General features: G+C 35.7%; 4 protein-coding genes across 4 annotated transcripts; 3 read left to right on the top strand and 1 right to left on the bottom strand.

The window, feature by feature from the left end:
- Positions 1-385: 385 nt before the first annotated feature.
- On the top strand, positions 386-2,246 carry LOC101209441 (serine/threonine-protein kinase RIPK). Its single transcript, XM_004141024.3, has 5 exons — positions 386-842; positions 940-1,075; positions 1,174-1,310; positions 1,404-1,527; positions 1,622-2,246. The coding sequence occupies exons 1-5, from the start codon at positions 453-455 to the stop codon at positions 1,990-1,992; spliced, it is 1,158 nt and encodes a 385-aa protein (XP_004141072.2). The 5' UTR covers positions 386-452; the 3' UTR covers positions 1,993-2,246.
- A 1,214-nt stretch (positions 2,247-3,460) lies between these two features.
- Positions 3,461-6,160, top strand: LOC101209687 (RING-box protein 1a). Its single transcript, XM_004141025.3, has 5 exons — positions 3,461-3,715; positions 3,820-3,870; positions 4,003-4,062; positions 5,589-5,660; positions 5,747-6,160. Exons 1-5 carry the CDS (start codon positions 3,583-3,585, stop codon positions 5,782-5,784), a joined length of 354 nt encoding a protein of 117 aa, XP_004141073.1. The 5' UTR covers positions 3,461-3,582; the 3' UTR covers positions 5,785-6,160.
- Positions 6,161-6,468: 308 nt separating this feature from the next.
- Positions 6,469-9,593, bottom strand: LOC101215202 (guanine nucleotide-binding protein subunit gamma 3). Its single transcript, XM_011650276.2, has 5 exons — positions 8,768-9,593; positions 8,088-8,140; positions 7,924-7,968; positions 7,800-7,844; positions 6,469-7,431 (listed from the first exon to the last, which is right to left on the bottom strand). Exons 1-5 carry the CDS (start codon positions 8,924-8,926, stop codon positions 7,005-7,007), a joined length of 729 nt encoding a protein of 242 aa, XP_011648578.1. The 5' UTR covers positions 8,927-9,593; the 3' UTR covers positions 6,469-7,004.
- Positions 9,594-13,453: 3,860 nt separating this feature from the next.
- LOC101215445 (protein STRICTOSIDINE SYNTHASE-LIKE 4) lies at positions 13,454-15,187 on the top strand. Its single transcript, XM_011650275.2, has 4 exons — positions 13,454-13,940; positions 14,023-14,096; positions 14,185-14,421; positions 14,516-15,187. The coding sequence occupies exons 1-4, from the start codon at positions 13,554-13,556 to the stop codon at positions 14,922-14,924; spliced, it is 1,107 nt and encodes a 368-aa protein (XP_011648577.1). The 5' UTR covers positions 13,454-13,553; the 3' UTR covers positions 14,925-15,187.
- The last annotated feature ends 1,277 nt before the right edge of the window (positions 15,188-16,464 follow it).

Here is a 16,464-nt window from a genome sequence, read left to right as displayed (position 1 = left end):
AGATGTCTACCAGATGTTTGCGAGATAAAATAATAATAATAATAAATTGCTAACATCCTTTGAAACATCTCTAAAACAACCTTAAATCAACCATAAATCAACTTGATACATTTAAGATGCAAATATATATACATATAACACAATTCATATTCGGATTTTAAAAAAAATAAAACAATTAAAACAATTTATTATTATTATTATTTTATCTCGCAAACATCTGGTAGACATCTCGTAAACATCTCGCAGACATCTCGCAGGTTCTTAAATTGAAATGTTTAACATGAAATGAGGGTATTTTCGTCATTTCACCTCTAATTTGTCCTAAATGTCAACTTTTTTACAATCAATCCTAAAAATCTTTATCTACCCCATTTTTGGCCTATTTTTGTCAATTGAAGTGGAGATTATAGAGAACAAAGAAAGAAAGAAAGAAAGAAAGAAAGAAAGAAAGAATGGCGGTGAAGAAAATGAAGTGGAGATCCATTTTCTCCAGCTGCTGCGAGGTGGAGTCCCAGTCGTCGGAGGTGATGAAAGTAGTGGCCGCCAATAATAAGCCTAGTTCCTTCCAGAGGATTTCCAAACTCGATTTCACTAACCCTAACTCAACCATCTCCGAGGATCTTTCAATCTCTCTCGCCGGATCTGACATCCACGTCTTCACCCTCGCCGAGTTGAAGCTCATCTCTCAGGCCTTTTCTTCCTCGAACTTCCTTGGAGAGGGTGGCTTCGGCCCCGTCTACAAAGGCTTCCTCGATGACAATCTCAGGCCTGGCTTGCTCCCTCAGCCCGTTGCCATTAAACTCCTCGATTTGGATGGAACCCAAGGCCACAGGGAGTGGCTGGTACGCTACCCTATTTCTATTCCAATTCAATCATTTCAATTCCATTCTACTCTCTTTTTTTTAATCAATTCAATTCCTATTCAATCCTCAATGTCAGACGGAGGTCATTTTTCTAGGGCAACTTAAGCACGCCCATCTTGTCAAGCTAATTGGATATTGCTGCGAAGACGAACATAGGATGCTCGTGTATGAGTATATGCCCAGAGGAAGCTTGGAGAATCAACTTTTCAAAAGTATGGATATATTTAATGCTATCCACTTGAATTACTTACTTACTTTCCCCACTGTTTTTTTGTTTGTCTTTATCATAATCTCAATGTGTGTTTCTTAGAATATTCAATCCCATTGCCGTGGTCCACGAGAATGAAGATCGCTCTTGGAGCTGCGAAGGGTCTCGCCTTCCTACACGAAGCAGATAAACCAGTCATTTACCGAGATTTCAAAGCCTCCAACGTTCTGCTTGATTCTGTAAGATATCGATACAGATTAGTAGATTGTTATTGTGTGTGAAACCAAGGTTAATTGATTCCCAGAATTGAATTTGCATTTTCTGTTTTTCAGGATTACACTGCGAAGCTGTCTGATTTTGGTCTGGCCAAAGACGGTCCAGAAGGAGACAACACTCACGTCTCCACCCGAGTAATGGGTACACATGGATATGCGGCGCCGGAGTATATAATGACTGGTATGCGTATGCATCACCGAGATTCATGAACTCGTTGATTAAAAATAAAAATAGTTAGTTAGTTGAACTTGAATTTAATTCTGATTGGGTTCAGGGCATTTGACGGCGATGAGTGATGTGTATAGCTTTGGAGTAGTGCTTTTGGAGCTGCTGACAGGGCGGAGGTCGGTGGAGAAGAGCAGCCGTAAGAGACAGCAGAATTTAGCCGAATGGGCGAGGCCGATGCTGAATGATCCCAGGAAGCTAAGCCGTATAATAGATCCCAGACTTGAAGGCCAATACTCCGAAATGGGAGCCCAGAAAGCAGCCTCGTTGGCTTACCAATGCTTAAGCCACCGCCCAAAGCAGAGGCCCTCCATGAGCTCTGTCGTCAAGGTATTAGAGCCACTCAAGGATTTCGATGATATTTCATCAGGCACCTTTGTGTACACGGTTATGGATCAGCCGAATTCAAATCAAGCCTGAATCATAAGGTGCAGGGGTTGGTTAAAATGAAAATCATAAACCCTAACTGTAGATATACAATTACAGAGGATTTGGTTGGTTTTTTGTTCTTGTTCAAAAGGGGGATCGTAATTATAATTTAATTGCGATGCCATGGAGGAATCAGTTGCTTCAATTTCCTCCTCAACACACGGATCTATTGCATTGATTAATTTTAGTGTTGTGTTGTGTGGTGGTTGCCTTATAATAACTTCATTATTTTTTTCCCTTAATCATTCTAAATTCTAATGCATCCACATCGCCAAAAGACAGCTCAGCCGTTTTGACTTTTGACTTGGATTGGAATAAAAAATGAAAACACTGAAGAAAGAAAGAGGGTAGCGCATGTAAAGCAAAGCGGCTATCTATTTCTTAATGGAAACATGAGGATGACTTCCACTCCTCCACTCCTCCCCTCCTCCCTTCCAGTCAGCTTTATATATATAATATTTTAACTTAAATCATATAAAATAGATACAAATCAGAGCTTAATTAAATAGGTCAGATTACCAAATGTATAATGAATATTTCTGCACTGATATTCAATTTTGGTCACGAATGGCTTAATGGGGTGAAATACTTCAAAAATGATTGGGCCTAAATGTCATACGGATCCTATATTAAGTTCATCAATTCAATAAATGGACCCTTTTTTTTGTTGTATTTTTTAAAGGAAATTTAAGAAATATGGACAATGTTCAAGCAATATTGTTTCAGATGCATTGTTAGTCACAATCCTCTTTCTTCTCTGTTGTCTTTCTTTCAAGAACGTTTATGTCACATTCTTTTAGTTTATTTTGTTCCATCTATATTGTATATGTTCAAAGTTTTATATTATCTCTTCTTCTTTCTCTTGAAATTCAAGACACTTTGATAGCCAATAATTTGGTTGTCTTATACATTATATTTAATATTTAATAGATTTATTGTTGATTATCTTTTTCTTGATATATATTAAAGGCTAAAAGAAAGATTTGATCATAAGAACGGAACGCTCTTCACAAATTAGATTGAATTATTCATTTTCTATCAATTTTATAATTTTCTTTCATTTATATCGATTGATATATTGATTGGTTTTTCATATTGAAACGTGGATTCTTCACAATTCACTCTATTGTGTGTAGTTATTTAATTTAATTTTCATTTTCGTTTTAGTTTTAATATGGTATATGTTTGGTGTTATTTGATATCTTTTATTTTCTAATTCTTTTGTATTCGTTTTTCTTTGAGCCAGGTAGAATTTGATGTATGCTTTTCCAATAAATGTGATCTCTCCACTTTTATATGTGTTAATTATTTTAGTCTTTTTTTTTTACGTTAATTTTATACCATGTTACACAATATTGGGTGTGAAGTCAACATTATCCTTTTCCTTTCTTAAAAGAAAATTGACCTTTTTCTACTGGGTGTCGACATCATGTTGTAATATCGATGGGTTAAAATAGATTATAAAAGTTCAATGGGCAAATAACACATTTTTTGGAAAATAAAAAATATTAGGAATTGAGTCCGCCCGCGCCGTGTGCAGCCGACGGAGGAGGAAGAAGCTTCTTTTATTGCCAGTTATTTATGGCCACCTTGGACTCCGACGTTCCAATGGTTCCAGCCGTCGAGGCTTCGAGCAGTGCCGGTCCTTCATCTTCCAAGAAACCCAAGCGTTTTGAGATCAAAAAATGGAACGCCGTCGCTCTTTGGGCATGGGGTATTTTCAAAACCCTAATCTTTGCTATTACTGCTCTCATTGTCCTGTTTACTTCGAGCATTGAAACCTTCTTCTCTAAATCGCACAATTCATTCTTATTGCAGATATCGTTGTCGATAACTGTGCGATCTGTAGGAACCATATCATGGATCTTTGTAAGTTCATCATCACCCAGACTTAAGTTTTAAGATATCTGGAGCGATCTTCTTCTTCCCTTCTGTCGACCTTCCTGCCCATTAAAAAAAATCTATATTTATTTTAACTACCTATCATTGTTTGGTATCTAGGTATTGAGTGTCAAGCTAACCAGGCCAGCGCAACCAGCGAGGAATGTACCGTAGCTTGGGGTACGTTTTCTTATTCCCTCTTCCTCACCAACCCATTCACAGAGAGACGATATGTGCTACTATTTTCAATACTTTGGTTTGCATCTTACATGTGGAGGCGGATGATTGATTGAGCCTCTCTTCTGAATATTTAGAGCAACAATATTTCTAATAGGAGGATAACATAGCATGATCTCTCCATATTAGTGCATGGCCTGGATTATAGGGAGATCGCGTGGATGTTAGGTTTAATTCCTCCTTGTGACTTCAGCCACACGACTTTTTTATAACTATTAATTATGAACTAGGTTTTATTCAGTTGGATTGTAGTCTTTTTCTGTGGTTTTTTTTTTTTTTTGGTCAATTGCTGTAACCTTAAATTGTTTCCTACCTTAGCCATATTGATCCAGTCTGTAGTAAGCTAACCTGGAAAGCTAAAATTTTGAAAAGTAAGTGTTTTTTATGTTCTTTTTGGTTTACCCGCTCTAGTTTGGTAGTTTTTTTTTAAGAGCCGAGGAAAACAAGCACAAGAACACAACCTAGAGTACTCACTACATACAGAATTGACAATTCGAAATGTCTAGTCACGAATCCAACCTTGAAATGAGAAATTGTCTTCATCTTTAGAACTTCCAAAGAAATTCAATTAGAAACCTGAAGGAAGCAATACTTGACCAGCCCATCAAAAGACCTTTAGGAAGGGAAACAACGCCAACAACTAAACTGCCCATTACCTACCTTTCTAAGCCTCTCAAGAGTTTTTATGGTCTCTTAAGTGTCTCTTTCAAGAGACTCAACGTTAACCATCAACCTTTCTAACCATAATAAGAGGTACTGATGCAGAGGTTGCAAACAACTACGCTAAAACCCTACTTGTCAAATTTTGTCTCATCAGTTGTGTTCCCTGGTCTCCTTGTTGAAGATAAATCAATTCAACGTCTTTTGGTAGCCAATGCCATATAATATTAAAGCTAGATAATCAGAACGGATATATTTCAGTGTTGAAACGTTAGATTGACTTTACAGGTCTCTTAGATCTTCCAAACCAAATTTTTTTTCTTATTGGAGTGCCTTCCCAAGTTGTTCCTTTTTTTTTTTTTTGGGTAGTTGCAAGTAGTTGCTGATCTTACAGTGGCTGGCCTAAATGTTCTGCTTCTGTTTCAGAAATTAAAGGGACCAAATTGTTCATTTGGGTATTGATCTTACTAATTCAATTTTTTTGGCTAATTCTAATTTATGACTATATTGTCAAACATCTTGATGTTCTTCTCTGAAAAGAAACAAACATCTTGATGTTGCAAATATTCTCTCCTTAATCAAGGTCACGGAGGAGATAGAAATTTGCTAAAAAATCATTTATATTAATTGCTTAATGTTAGCTTCATATTATTTTTGAGTCTGGTGACTTAAAACTTTATCCAACCTTCAGCATGAAACATTCTTTTGCAATTATCACCCAACATTTATGTGCCTCTTTTGCTCCCAATGTGGAATTATAGCAGAAGCCTAAGGCGTGGTGTTGAATGTCTTGTTTTTTGTATTTGTAGGGGTGTGTAATCATGCATTTCATTTCCACTGTATCAGTAGATGGTTGAAGACACGTCAAGTTTGCCCATTGGGTATGCGTTTCAAGTTCTTCCCCTACCCTTTTCTCATATCTTTATATGAACTTCAAAATTTAAAGGGAGCTTTGCCATTTTTACAGATAATAGCGAATGGGAATTTCAGAAGTATGGTCACTAGAACTTTCGTGCTGTTGAGGATATGATTTTTATTCCTTAAAATTCTCTTGGGGCTATAAGGGTTTTGACGATGGACTCTCCCAATAAGATTTCTGAACTAGCAGTCTCAAGATGCATTTTGTTGAACTACAGTTATGCAGAGGATTAAATGACGCCAACTTGAATACATTATCTGATTATACTCCGGAGTTGTTTATAGAAAACGGGGTAGCACTTGAACGTTAGTTTGTTGTTGTGTGTGTGCATGTTTGTTTGTTTGCTTTTTTAATTTAAACAATCGGGTTAATCCTTTGTTTTACTGCTGCTTACAATATCTGTACTTGTATTTACTTTAAGGTTTCAATTAATCTGGAAAATTTGGATTTATTTTAGTTGCCCTTCGGGTCTGTAAATTTCTTCCCATGAAGTAATCAATCTTAAAAGAACAAATACTTCTTATATTACATTTGAACAATTGTAAACTATTATAAATTTAAAAAAAAAAAAACGAATAGGTTGAAACGGATTTATTCAGTTGGCAGATCAACTTGAAGAGACTCGTGTATTAGCTATGGTCTACTCATGACCTTCAGCGCTAGATTAATCTTTCACTTGGATATTGTTGAATTAAAAAAAATAAAAGAAAGTAGAAGAGACTAGTCATTCTTTTCCGTATTTGAATAAATGAAAGAATAGAAATACGAAAAGTGGATCGTGAACATATCTGGCTATTATTTTAGGTATTGGAAAATCGCCACAGGACAAAAGAAGAGGAAGCAAGCTGTGAGATTGCAGGGGGAGGACAGAAAGCTCTGTAGAGGTCTTAAATTTTCAACCAAGCAACTTGTTACATTAGCAAATAATGGCGCTTGTGAATTGAAAAAAAAAAAAAAATTGATAATTATGATATAGCAGTGGCAGTGGCATGGGACCGCCCGTTTCTTTCTCCAACATCCAACTGGCGCTTTTATGGTTGCTATTATGCTTAATGGACCTGAGCTGAGCTCTCCCAGTTTGTGCAGGCAAGGAGTTTAGGATGCTCCCATTCTCCTCACTGTTTTTGCAGTATTACAGTTGCAGTCGCTAGACTCACCACAGGAAGAATCATTTTTGACCCCGCCACCACCGTCTTCCTCAGCATTATTTTACTTTCTTGGGACTAATTGACATTCCTTAACTGAACTACTCCAAGTTTCCCAAAGAGATACCAGATAGAGTAAGGGAGTGAGCAGTGGTCTCTGGCTAGCAACACAACTGGCATGGATTACAGCAGCAGTTTCCACTACACCCACAACAGCTTCTGCTACCAAAACAGCAACAATGTTGTACTTTTAGACATTTTCCTAACGTGCATTTGCATTTGCATTTGCATTCACAGCATGGCCACTCTGGGCAGGAGCAGGAAGGTAATGAAAAATGGCTACAACATTGGCTGCATGTGATGGTTGGACAAGGGCATGAGCATTGGGGTAGTGTTGGACAAGTGCAACAATGCCCACACTGCCCACAACACTCCCCACAACACAGCCACTTCGGTAATTTACAGCTGCTACACGATAGGCATTTACATGGGTTATTACAGTTGCAGCAGGGTGGGATTTCGAGATGGATCGAGCATCCAGCATAACAGCAACAGCAAATCCAGGATAACTTACAACAGGGGAATCCACTGCATCAAAGTGAGAAAACTAACCTGTGTCAAATGCACTGGCCAGTATATGCAAAATGCTGAGTCTACATACTACATGGGAGACATTTCTGCTTCAATTAGCAAAGGTAGCTAGGGAAGTCCAGGCTATTATTTTACACAGTTAAGGGTCCAGTATTCGATTCTGTTAGTATCTTCATAGTAAATGACACCTATCCTCTAATTGGACGTTGATGATCGCTATAAGCCAAATTTTAGGCAATGCATTATTACTTCAGATTACAACAGGGAAACTAGAGTAGCCAAATAGCAAAGGCGAGAGAAACTTAGGTCAATTCACTAATTATTTCTACTCCATATAAAGGAATAAATGATAACACGAGTCATACCATAGCCACTTCCAAAATTGACATCTGCGGCGATGTTTCTTATATCTGATTAAAAGAAGAAACATTCAGCGTGAGTAATAAACTAGAAAGAATTTGAGAAAATTAAAATGATGAGAGGCCTTACGTTGGTATCATGGGATCTGAGTTGGCGATCACATAGTCAGCTACCCTGCAGAGTGTAAGAAAAACACAAATCAATTAAACGGTACCTAACTGGATGGGCAATAAAATAAAACTCATTCTGCAGTAGAAGTTGAAAGTATTTAGAAAATAGACTGGTATTCATACTCTTTGCAGCATTTAGATGCCGGTTGAAGACCTTCGGTAGACTTCAATTCTTCCTGCTCCAGAGACAATATGAAGAAAAAACTTGTTAATTTTAGGAGAAGGCAATGCAAGGAATCAAAAACCCAAATGATTAGGTTGAACATCAATGTGGGAATGGGATTTCTCTTGTAGTCCATAGGTAGTGTGTTCAGTTTCCATAAACTTTGTACCGAAAGATGATGGTAGGGTATTCAATGCACATAAACAAGAGTTCAAATGGTAAAGGCCATGTAAAGGAACAAAGTTAATGTAATTAAACATCTACATTAGGCCTTTTAAAAGAAAAGAACAAGAGAGACAAAATTAATTGAGTGACAACTGATTTTGGGACAAGAGTGCAAGCAAATAAACAAACAACACTCCTTTTGGTTTGAAACATATTAAGAGGTGAGGATGCCCCAGTGGGTACCCTCCCCCACCACCACCCCCCAAAAGGTATGAAATACTCAAAACAGTATACAACAAGAGCTACCCTTAGGTGGTAATTAGATGAAATGGTGTAATGGTGGGTAAAAATGGGAGTGGAATACAAGAGTTGGGTGTGGGGTTTGTGAAGGAGAAGCAGTTTCTTCAGGGTCACGAAAGAAAAGGGATTGGCAATGGCATGCATAGGAAGTTAAGAAAAAAAAAATGAAATAAACCTCGAGAAAACCAATCTCCCTGTCGAGCATCTGAAGCTTGGCGGCTTGTCGGCGCTTTCCATACAAATCTGGGTACTGAGGAGGAGATTTGGGGTAAGGGGGTGGGATTGAAGAAGAAGAAGAAGAAGAAGAAGGTGGGCGAGTGGGAGTAGCAGCCATTGGGATGATTAAGCAAGAAAGAGAGAGAGAATTACGGAAATGGGAAAGCAAGGAGTTGGCAGGGCACAAATCAAGTAAACGTAAGGGAAAGAGAATAGTGTGTGTTGTCACTTCTGGGCTGAGTTGCAGTGCAGAAAATAGTGAGGAAGCGGAAAATGATGGAGGAGTGTACGAAGCAAATTAAGAAAAGATAGTGAAAATATCAAATAAAGAGGCGTTAATGGTAATGGTAATGGTAAAAGAAAAGGAGGTGAAAAAAGGCTGCTGCTGTGAGTGACTGTAAGTCTGAAATGGCCATATGGGAGTGTCTGTTAGTTTTGTACGAACCCCATTTAGCAAAATTTAAGGCATCTGAGTTTTGAGTAGATAGATAGATAGAATTGAGCCTTGAGGGGGAGAAGAGGAGAAAGGGAGAATTTTTGAAGGAGTAAGAAAGAAAGAAAGAAAGAAAGAAAGAAAGCCCATGTGGATGCGTGTGTGGATCTTTCAGTGATTTTTGTCTTTGCCTTCTCTGGGTCTCTGCCACTGCCTCTGGTGACTCACCACTCCACCCACTGCCATTTCAGACCAAAGAAATAAGCGAAAAGCACGATGGAAGCAACCATCTCAGACCCCACGTGAGCACTACGTACCTCATATACATACACATACACCATCATACACCATCATACACCATACACTATACACATACACTACCAACTTGATTACAACTTTTGTATACTTATTTTAGACGATGGTTGATGAAAATTTTGTTTCACCGTACCCATGTTTTGTAAGGGAGCGAGGTGATAGAGAAATATATATTTATCAGTATCTCCACATACGCTTTGTTTGGGCGTCGCAAGGTGATGAATAAAACAATAATATTATATTTTTATTCAATAATTATTTTCTATTTTAAATATTCAACTGTCTTACTTTTGTTAACACAATTCAATTTTGCTTTTAATTAGTAAAACATTTCCTTATTTAAAATTGACTTCCTAGATTAAAATGTTTCGTTAATTATCCATTGAGATGTTTGTGACTGCTGAAACGATACAAAACTTAACTTCTATATATGGGCACCCTGCTGCTTATTTGACACAACTCAGAAAACCATATCTCACCAGTTCTCTCCATCTTTTTTCTCTCTTTTGTTCTTAAGCAAAATCAAAAGAGTGTTTGGTATTTCAATCGATTATTGTGCAACTTCAATTGAGTTTCGGTTATTTTATCTTGGGTTGCGACATTATCATAATTGTTTGCATTTCAAACAAAACCGTGAAATGCCTTAAAGAGAGTGTGGTATGTGACTTAGCCTTTTTCTTAACAAGTTTATGTTTTGCAAATTTTGACTGCATACCTTAAGCATTTATGTGAGACCCGCATCTAATTTGAGTATAAGAAGTAAAATTGGCTAAATGTTTTGAAATTTGCTTTTTGGATAAGAGGAGGCGTTTTGAAATAATATTTCGTGATAAGAAGTTGGCATTTGAATCAATCAGCAGAAAGGATTAAATGATAGAATCTTATATGGTTAAGTATAAGTTTTGTGATTAAGACGTTAGTTTGGGAGGAAGTTTTGAGAAAAGAAGTGAGTTATTGTGTTAAGACCTTTGAAAGTTATGTTAAGTGGTTAAAGCTATTCGCGGAATGAAATTAGACGAGAAGAAAGGTTTGACGAAAAAATGTCAAATATGATTTGGCAGCAGTTAACATGTAAGATTAAGGATTTGAGTATGACTAAGATAAATATTAATTTTACATGTGCGAAGTTTAAGTAGGGGGTGAAAATTGGACAAGGATTTGAGGATGACTAATCAAGGTTAAATAGTAGTACAAATAAAGTATTTGGGTCACTAAGGGAGATTTTCTGAATTTGCTTCATTTTCTTAAATTGAAGTGTTGATGTGTTGTCATTTTGTTTTCGCGAGAAGGCTACGCGAGAAAGAAGAAATTTCCGATTGTAAGGCTAAGTATAGTGAGTGATCTTTATCTTAAAAGTATGTATATGATTTCAAACATGTTTCATAATGTTTAAGGCTTGATTCGATGGCTATGATATTGATTATAAAATGGTTTTCAAACCATTAGTTACTTCTTTTGAATGGGCTAATTGTTATGTGCACATAAGGTTAAAGACAACCATGTAAAAAAGGTATGCATGGTGGAGTAAAGAGTAGAAAAGAAATGTATTGTGTTAAGCAGTCTGAGCAACGATGATGAATCTGTATGTTCTCTGATATTGTTGATACAGTAGTCTAAACACGAGTTAATGAGACCAAGTGTAGAGAACGATTCGGGATCTTGGCGAAAGAAATGATTGTGACTAATGAGTGTTTATGCGAAATGTATATTGATGTGATTTTAAAATGATTTGATTCTATTGTAAAAATGATTATATGCGTTTTGATATGTTTTGCGAAATAATGTGTTTATTGATAAACTAATTTATGGTGGAATCTATGATTTGGCGAAAATGATTTATCAAAGAGTATTGTGAAAAGGTTTTCATAGAACCTCACTAAGTCTTTTAGGCTTAAGTTTTATAAATTTCATCTTCCAAAATCAAACTTTTTAGGCCAAGTATAGAAGAAGGTTGAATGACTTGCACCCAGTTGAGAAAACTACAAGGCGTTTAGTTTTGATTAATGTTATTTATTTTGGTCAAGGTGTTGTAATTGTATACTATGTATGAAACACCGGTTGTTAATAAAGGTTACGTTTTAGTCATGTTGTCTGTGTTAACGCTTAAAACATGTTATTTAAATATTTGATATTTAAACAAGGTAAAGGATTTAAGATGAGTGTCTTAGCGTTTAATCGCGTCAAAACGTTGGTTGTTGAATAAAAGTTTAAGTTGACTTCCGATGCGTTATGTTTTTTCGCTTGATAGTTTAAAAGGAGCTGATTGTGAGCTAAATGATAAGACCAATTTTAATGTTTTAAAGCTAAATCGAGTCATATCAGCACTACCACCTGCGTTCTGGTTGTTTTGCAGATCAGGGTGTGACAATTTAACTTATGGTGACAAAATTCATGTGATAATGTCTAGATGTTCATCTTCAACGCGACGAGCACTAGGCAATGTAATCTAGACGACCACATTACAGACATCCAAACTACCAGGCATCTAAAGTTCCAAGAGTTCAAGTTTATGTTCAAACGTCCAAATTCCTACAAGTTTTAACAACAATAAACTTTTTGTTTTGTCACACTCCTCCCCAACGCTTTCTCTGGCTCAAGAAAGAGGTGTGAAGCCAACAAGTATCAACTCTCTAACCCTTACTAACTAAGTTGACTTAAACTGACTCACGTCCAAAGCAACAAATGAGATTTTATAACATATTTTTAACACAAACAATGGAATCAATAGTTAGTTCAAAAGCAATCCAAGCACACTTGGGCAATATTGCGCTTGTGGCCTGTGCTAAAATGAGCCAAGTAAGCCCTTTCAATGATTGAGTTTTTATTAACATATATTTTTCATGAAACATAGAAGTAGAAGTAGAAGTAGAAGTAGAAGTAGAAGTAGAAGTAGAGTTGGGTGTAGTTTACCTATGAGAAAGGCAACCACCACCCACACTGGGCTTTTGCTTTTCCAAAAGGGCCTGCCATTCTATTTAAATTGGTTCCACTTCCCATTTCGGCCTTCAAAGCACAACATCTGCCCCCCATCACCCTTTCTATTCTCTCTCACACTAATGATTGAGTTTTCTTCTTTTCAGTATTTATTACTTGTCATGGGTCCGAAATACTAATAAATATAGTATAATATAAGAAAATTTATAAATGTGACAACACCTAAATTTAATTCCCATTTAAGTCTATCAACATAGGTATATATTTATTAAAAATGTTATTATACACTCCATTATTACTCAATGCTACTCTCATTTGTCGTTATTCTTTATTTTCTTTAATTAATCTTAATTTTTATAAAAAAAAAGTCCTCTCTTCTGTCCCATAATCCAAAAATTGAGTTGAAAACAAAATAATGTGATTTTAATTTTAAAATTTGAATTTATAATTTAAATTTTAAAATTTGTGTTTGATTGTGTTCTTTTAAACAATATTTAAAAACGAAGAAAAACAGCAATTTGTTATGTTTAAAAATGTACTATTCCAAGGATTGTTTTTTAAAAAACGTTTTTAAGAGTATATATACAAAATACTTTTTAATTGTTTAACTTGAATTTTTTTGTTTGTAAAAACATAGAAACAAACAAACCAAACAAAATCTATTTCGTTGTTCTGTTTTTATACAAAAAAAAAAAAAACATTATATATTACCCTTCTCTCTATAAATTTGATAGAATTCTAAATTTATAAAAATATTAACTTAACTTTTTAAATTTCAGTTTTGATGATTGACATATTTGATATTTAAAAAATTAGGAATACTACAGTATTTTCAAATATAACAAAATAAAGCAAACAAATTTACAAATATAAGAAATAGCAAAATATCCTTTCATATCTTGTTATGGCCATAAGCTTGAGAGGTTGTATTAAATTTGAAGTGAAATAGGACAGATAAAAGAAAAGGACGTTTAATTTTAGCTTTGGATTGAAGTGGGTAAGATGCGAGATGTATAAGTAGAGGAAGAGGGGGGTAGAATATATATGAGTGGATGTGGTGGTGATGGCATTGAAGTTGCGGCGGCAATGGGTGGTAGGGTGGTTGGGAAGCTTGGTGGTAGCTGTGTGGATGCAAATAATGTTATTTTGTCCCATATCTACAGATTTCGACTCAGTTATTGAATTGCCTTTTTCCTCCTTAACACCCTTGAACAAGGAGTTGCAGAAATTAAGTAAATTGGGAGAGGGTCTTGTGAAGGATGCAGAAGATGTTTGTGTGGATGAATCAGCAGGTATTGTGTATGTGGGTTCCAGGACTGGGTGGATACACAGATTACATCCCAACGGATCTTGGGAGAATTGGAAGAACGCCCACTCCCAAACTCTCCTTGGGTTTGCTCCTTCCCCATCCAACCACCAATGGGGAATCCTCGTTTGTGATACTCAAAAGGTTAAATAAACTATATGCTTCTACTTCTACTGCCCTTTTAATTTAGTATAATAATATATAATATAACTTGCTTCTGCCACAGGGCATCCTTAAAGTGAATGAAGATGGATGTTCTGTCCTTCTTTCTTCTCACGTGAACCAAACCAGGATGATAAGGTAATAAACAAATTAAACAGTAATGGCTTTGTTTCTGGCTTTAAGCTTAATGATTAATTGTTTGAAATGAATGGGTTTGGAGAAGCAGTTTTCCAGACGATGTGGTGGAGGCAGCGGATGGCAACATTTACTTGAGCGATGCAAGCTCTAAATTTGGACTTCATAATTGGTATTTGGACTTTCTGGAAGCTAAGCCTCACGGCCGCCTCCTTAAGTACGATCCTTCCTCACACCAAATATCAACCCTTCTCGACAATCTCCATTTCGCTAATGGCGTTGCTCTCTCTGCAGACCAGAATTATGTGGTCGTCTGTGAATCTTTCAAGTAATTTAAATTACTTTGCAACTCTTACTTACATGCAACTTGGAACCTTTCATATCCATCATTAATAATTAATTTTTCTTTCTCTTAACTCTAGATATAGATGTATCAAGTATTGGGTGGAGGGACAGAAACAAGGGGAAACCGAAATATTGATAGACCATCTTCCGGGAGCTCCTGACAACATAAACCTAGCTCCAGACGGCTCCTTTTGGATAGCTCTACTCCACCCGATTCGTGATGGGTGGGAGTTCGTTGCGAGGTCTAAGATGGCGAGGCACATTCTGGCCACTTTTCCCAATTTGTGTGACCTGCTTGTAAATGGCGTACGACGGAGAGCAACGGTGATTAAAGTGGGAGAGGATGGGAGGATACTTAGGAAACTGGACGATCCTACTGGCAAGGTTATCTCCTTCCTCACAAGCGCTGTGGAGTTCCAGGATCATCTTTACTTGGGAAGTCTCAACGCAAACTTCCTCGGCAAACTGTCTTTAACGGACACCTGACCTATGTGCACACTCTCTCTTCTCTTTTGTTCAACTGCCATGGCTGTATTCTCCCAACCTAAAAAGTTGACCATAATGCATGCATCTCACTAATATATTTTCTGCAGTTCCTTTCTTTTTTAACTTTAACTACAATTTGGTCCTTTTAATTTCAATCTGTACCCTATAGGTTGGTTCAATATTTCACAAATTATCTTCTTTGTGTTTTGCCAACCTAAACATTAATCAAATGAGTAGTTTTGAACTTTCACCCAACTATAAAACTTATGGGTCCATTTAGTAATATTTTCATTTTTGACTTTATGTTTTTGTTTTCATTTCGTTTTAAGAAACGGAATTATCATTCTAAAAAGAATAGAAATATTTCCCTACTTTATAAGGAATTATTAAAAGAAAAAAATTCTCTAAATTATTTTTATTGGTTTTCTTTTCTTTTTTTACTTAATTATTATTTCTGCTAGTTTCATTTTTCTTCTTTTCAATTTTTGTTTTTGGTTTTCTTTTCTTTTTATTTTTCTATTTTCTCTTGTGTTTTGAGACATTTTTAAAAATAGTAAATAAATTAAAATATTTATCGGCAATGGTAAATTTTTAGATTATATCATTAATAGTTTTCTATCACATTCATATGAGTGACGATAAGCGATAGAATTTGTTATAAATTGTAAGTATTTTGTAAAATTTGCTATTTTTGAAAATTCTTCTCTTTTTTTTCTCAATTTTTTTTCAATTTTCTTCTTTTTTCTCCATTATTTTTCTATTTCCTTTTCCTTTTCCATTTTTTTGACATGATTTCATTTTCCTTTCTCTTATTTCTATCTTCTTTCTCAAATAACCACTCTCTATGTGATTTCCTTTTTCTTCCTCTTATCTCTATCGTCTTCCCCAAACAATCATCGTTTTCCTCTTCCTCAGTCGTCTTCCTCCTCGCCTCTCATCATCTTCCTCTACACGACATATTCCTCTTTGTCAGATCTAGGTTTTCCTCTTTCTCTTCACGCAGATCTAGATTTTCACCGTGGATTTCGTCAAACATGTGTTTTCTCCATTGGTTTTTGTTTTCCTCTTCATCGTGGTTTTTTCGTCTTCCTCGTCGACTCTGTCCTTCAAATCTCAATCTTCATCTCGATCACCACAAGATTACTAAATAACCTTCGTATATAGATTTGATAAAGTGAATGGTATAATGTTTCATTGAATTAAATGTAAATAAAATAATATGAATAAAATATATCTTAAAGAAATCAGAAAACATATTAGGTCTAAGAATAATTCAAATAACTCAACAATCCAGACTATCCAACTCATATTATATGAATTTGGTTGGGTTAGTTTAAAATGTGAATTTGTTGAAAATTTTAACTTTTTTTAGTTCGGTCGAGTCTCAAGTTGAATGGTTGAAAAATTCTGGTCAACACAAATTAATATAATATAATATATAATTTTTCTTATTTAATAAAATTTAAACAATGGTATGAGTTCAAGAGTTTTTTTTTAACTTGATTCTTGATGATTTCGATTTACAAACATTAAAATTTAG

Source organism: Cucumis sativus, chromosome 2, assembly GCF_000004075.3.
Source record: "Cucumis sativus cultivar 9930 chromosome 2, Cucumber_9930_V3, whole genome shotgun sequence".
In the NCBI taxonomy this organism is placed as follows: Eukaryota; Viridiplantae; Streptophyta; class Magnoliopsida; order Cucurbitales; family Cucurbitaceae; genus Cucumis; species Cucumis sativus.
This window is presented reverse-complemented; position numbering and strand designations above follow the sequence as displayed.

Bases quoted from the DNA above. Each gene is read 5' to 3' on its own strand.
- LOC101215202 (XM_011650276.2), bottom strand. From the start codon at position 8,926: ATGGCTGCTACTCCCACTCGCCCACCTTCTTCTTCTTCTTCTTCTTCT. The intron at 7,969-8,087 runs GTATGAATACCA...TACACTCTGCAG, and splicing joins GCATCTAAATGCTGCAAAGA to GGTAGCTGACTATGTGATCG. The intron at 7,432-7,799 runs GTATGACTCGTG...ACTTTGATGCAG, and splicing joins CAATTTTGGAAGTGGCTATG to TGGATTCCCCTGTTGTAAGT.
- LOC101215445 (XM_011650275.2), top strand. From the start codon at position 13,554: ATGGCATTGAAGTTGCGGCGGCAATGGGTGGTAGGGTGGTTGGGAAGC. The intron at 14,097-14,184 runs GTAATAAACAAA...TTGGAGAAGCAG, and splicing joins AACCAAACCAGGATGATAAG to TTTTCCAGACGATGTGGTGG. The intron at 14,422-14,515 runs GTAATTTAAATT...TCTTAACTCTAG, and splicing joins GTCGTCTGTGAATCTTTCAA to ATATAGATGTATCAAGTATT.
- LOC101209687 (XM_004141025.3), top strand. From the start codon at position 3,583: ATGGCCACCTTGGACTCCGACGTTCCAATGGTTCCAGCCGTCGAGGCT. The intron at 3,871-4,002 runs GTAAGTTCATCA...TTTGGTATCTAG, and splicing joins GAACCATATCATGGATCTTT to GTATTGAGTGTCAAGCTAAC. The intron at 5,661-5,746 runs GTATGCGTTTCA...CCATTTTTACAG, and splicing joins ACGTCAAGTTTGCCCATTGG to ATAATAGCGAATGGGAATTT.
- LOC101209441 (XM_004141024.3), top strand. From the start codon at position 453: ATGGCGGTGAAGAAAATGAAGTGGAGATCCATTTTCTCCAGCTGCTGC. The intron at 843-939 runs GTACGCTACCCT...CCTCAATGTCAG, and splicing joins AAGGCCACAGGGAGTGGCTG to ACGGAGGTCATTTTTCTAGG. The intron at 1,528-1,621 runs GTATGCGTATGC...GATTGGGTTCAG, and splicing joins GCCGGAGTATATAATGACTG to GGCATTTGACGGCGATGAGT.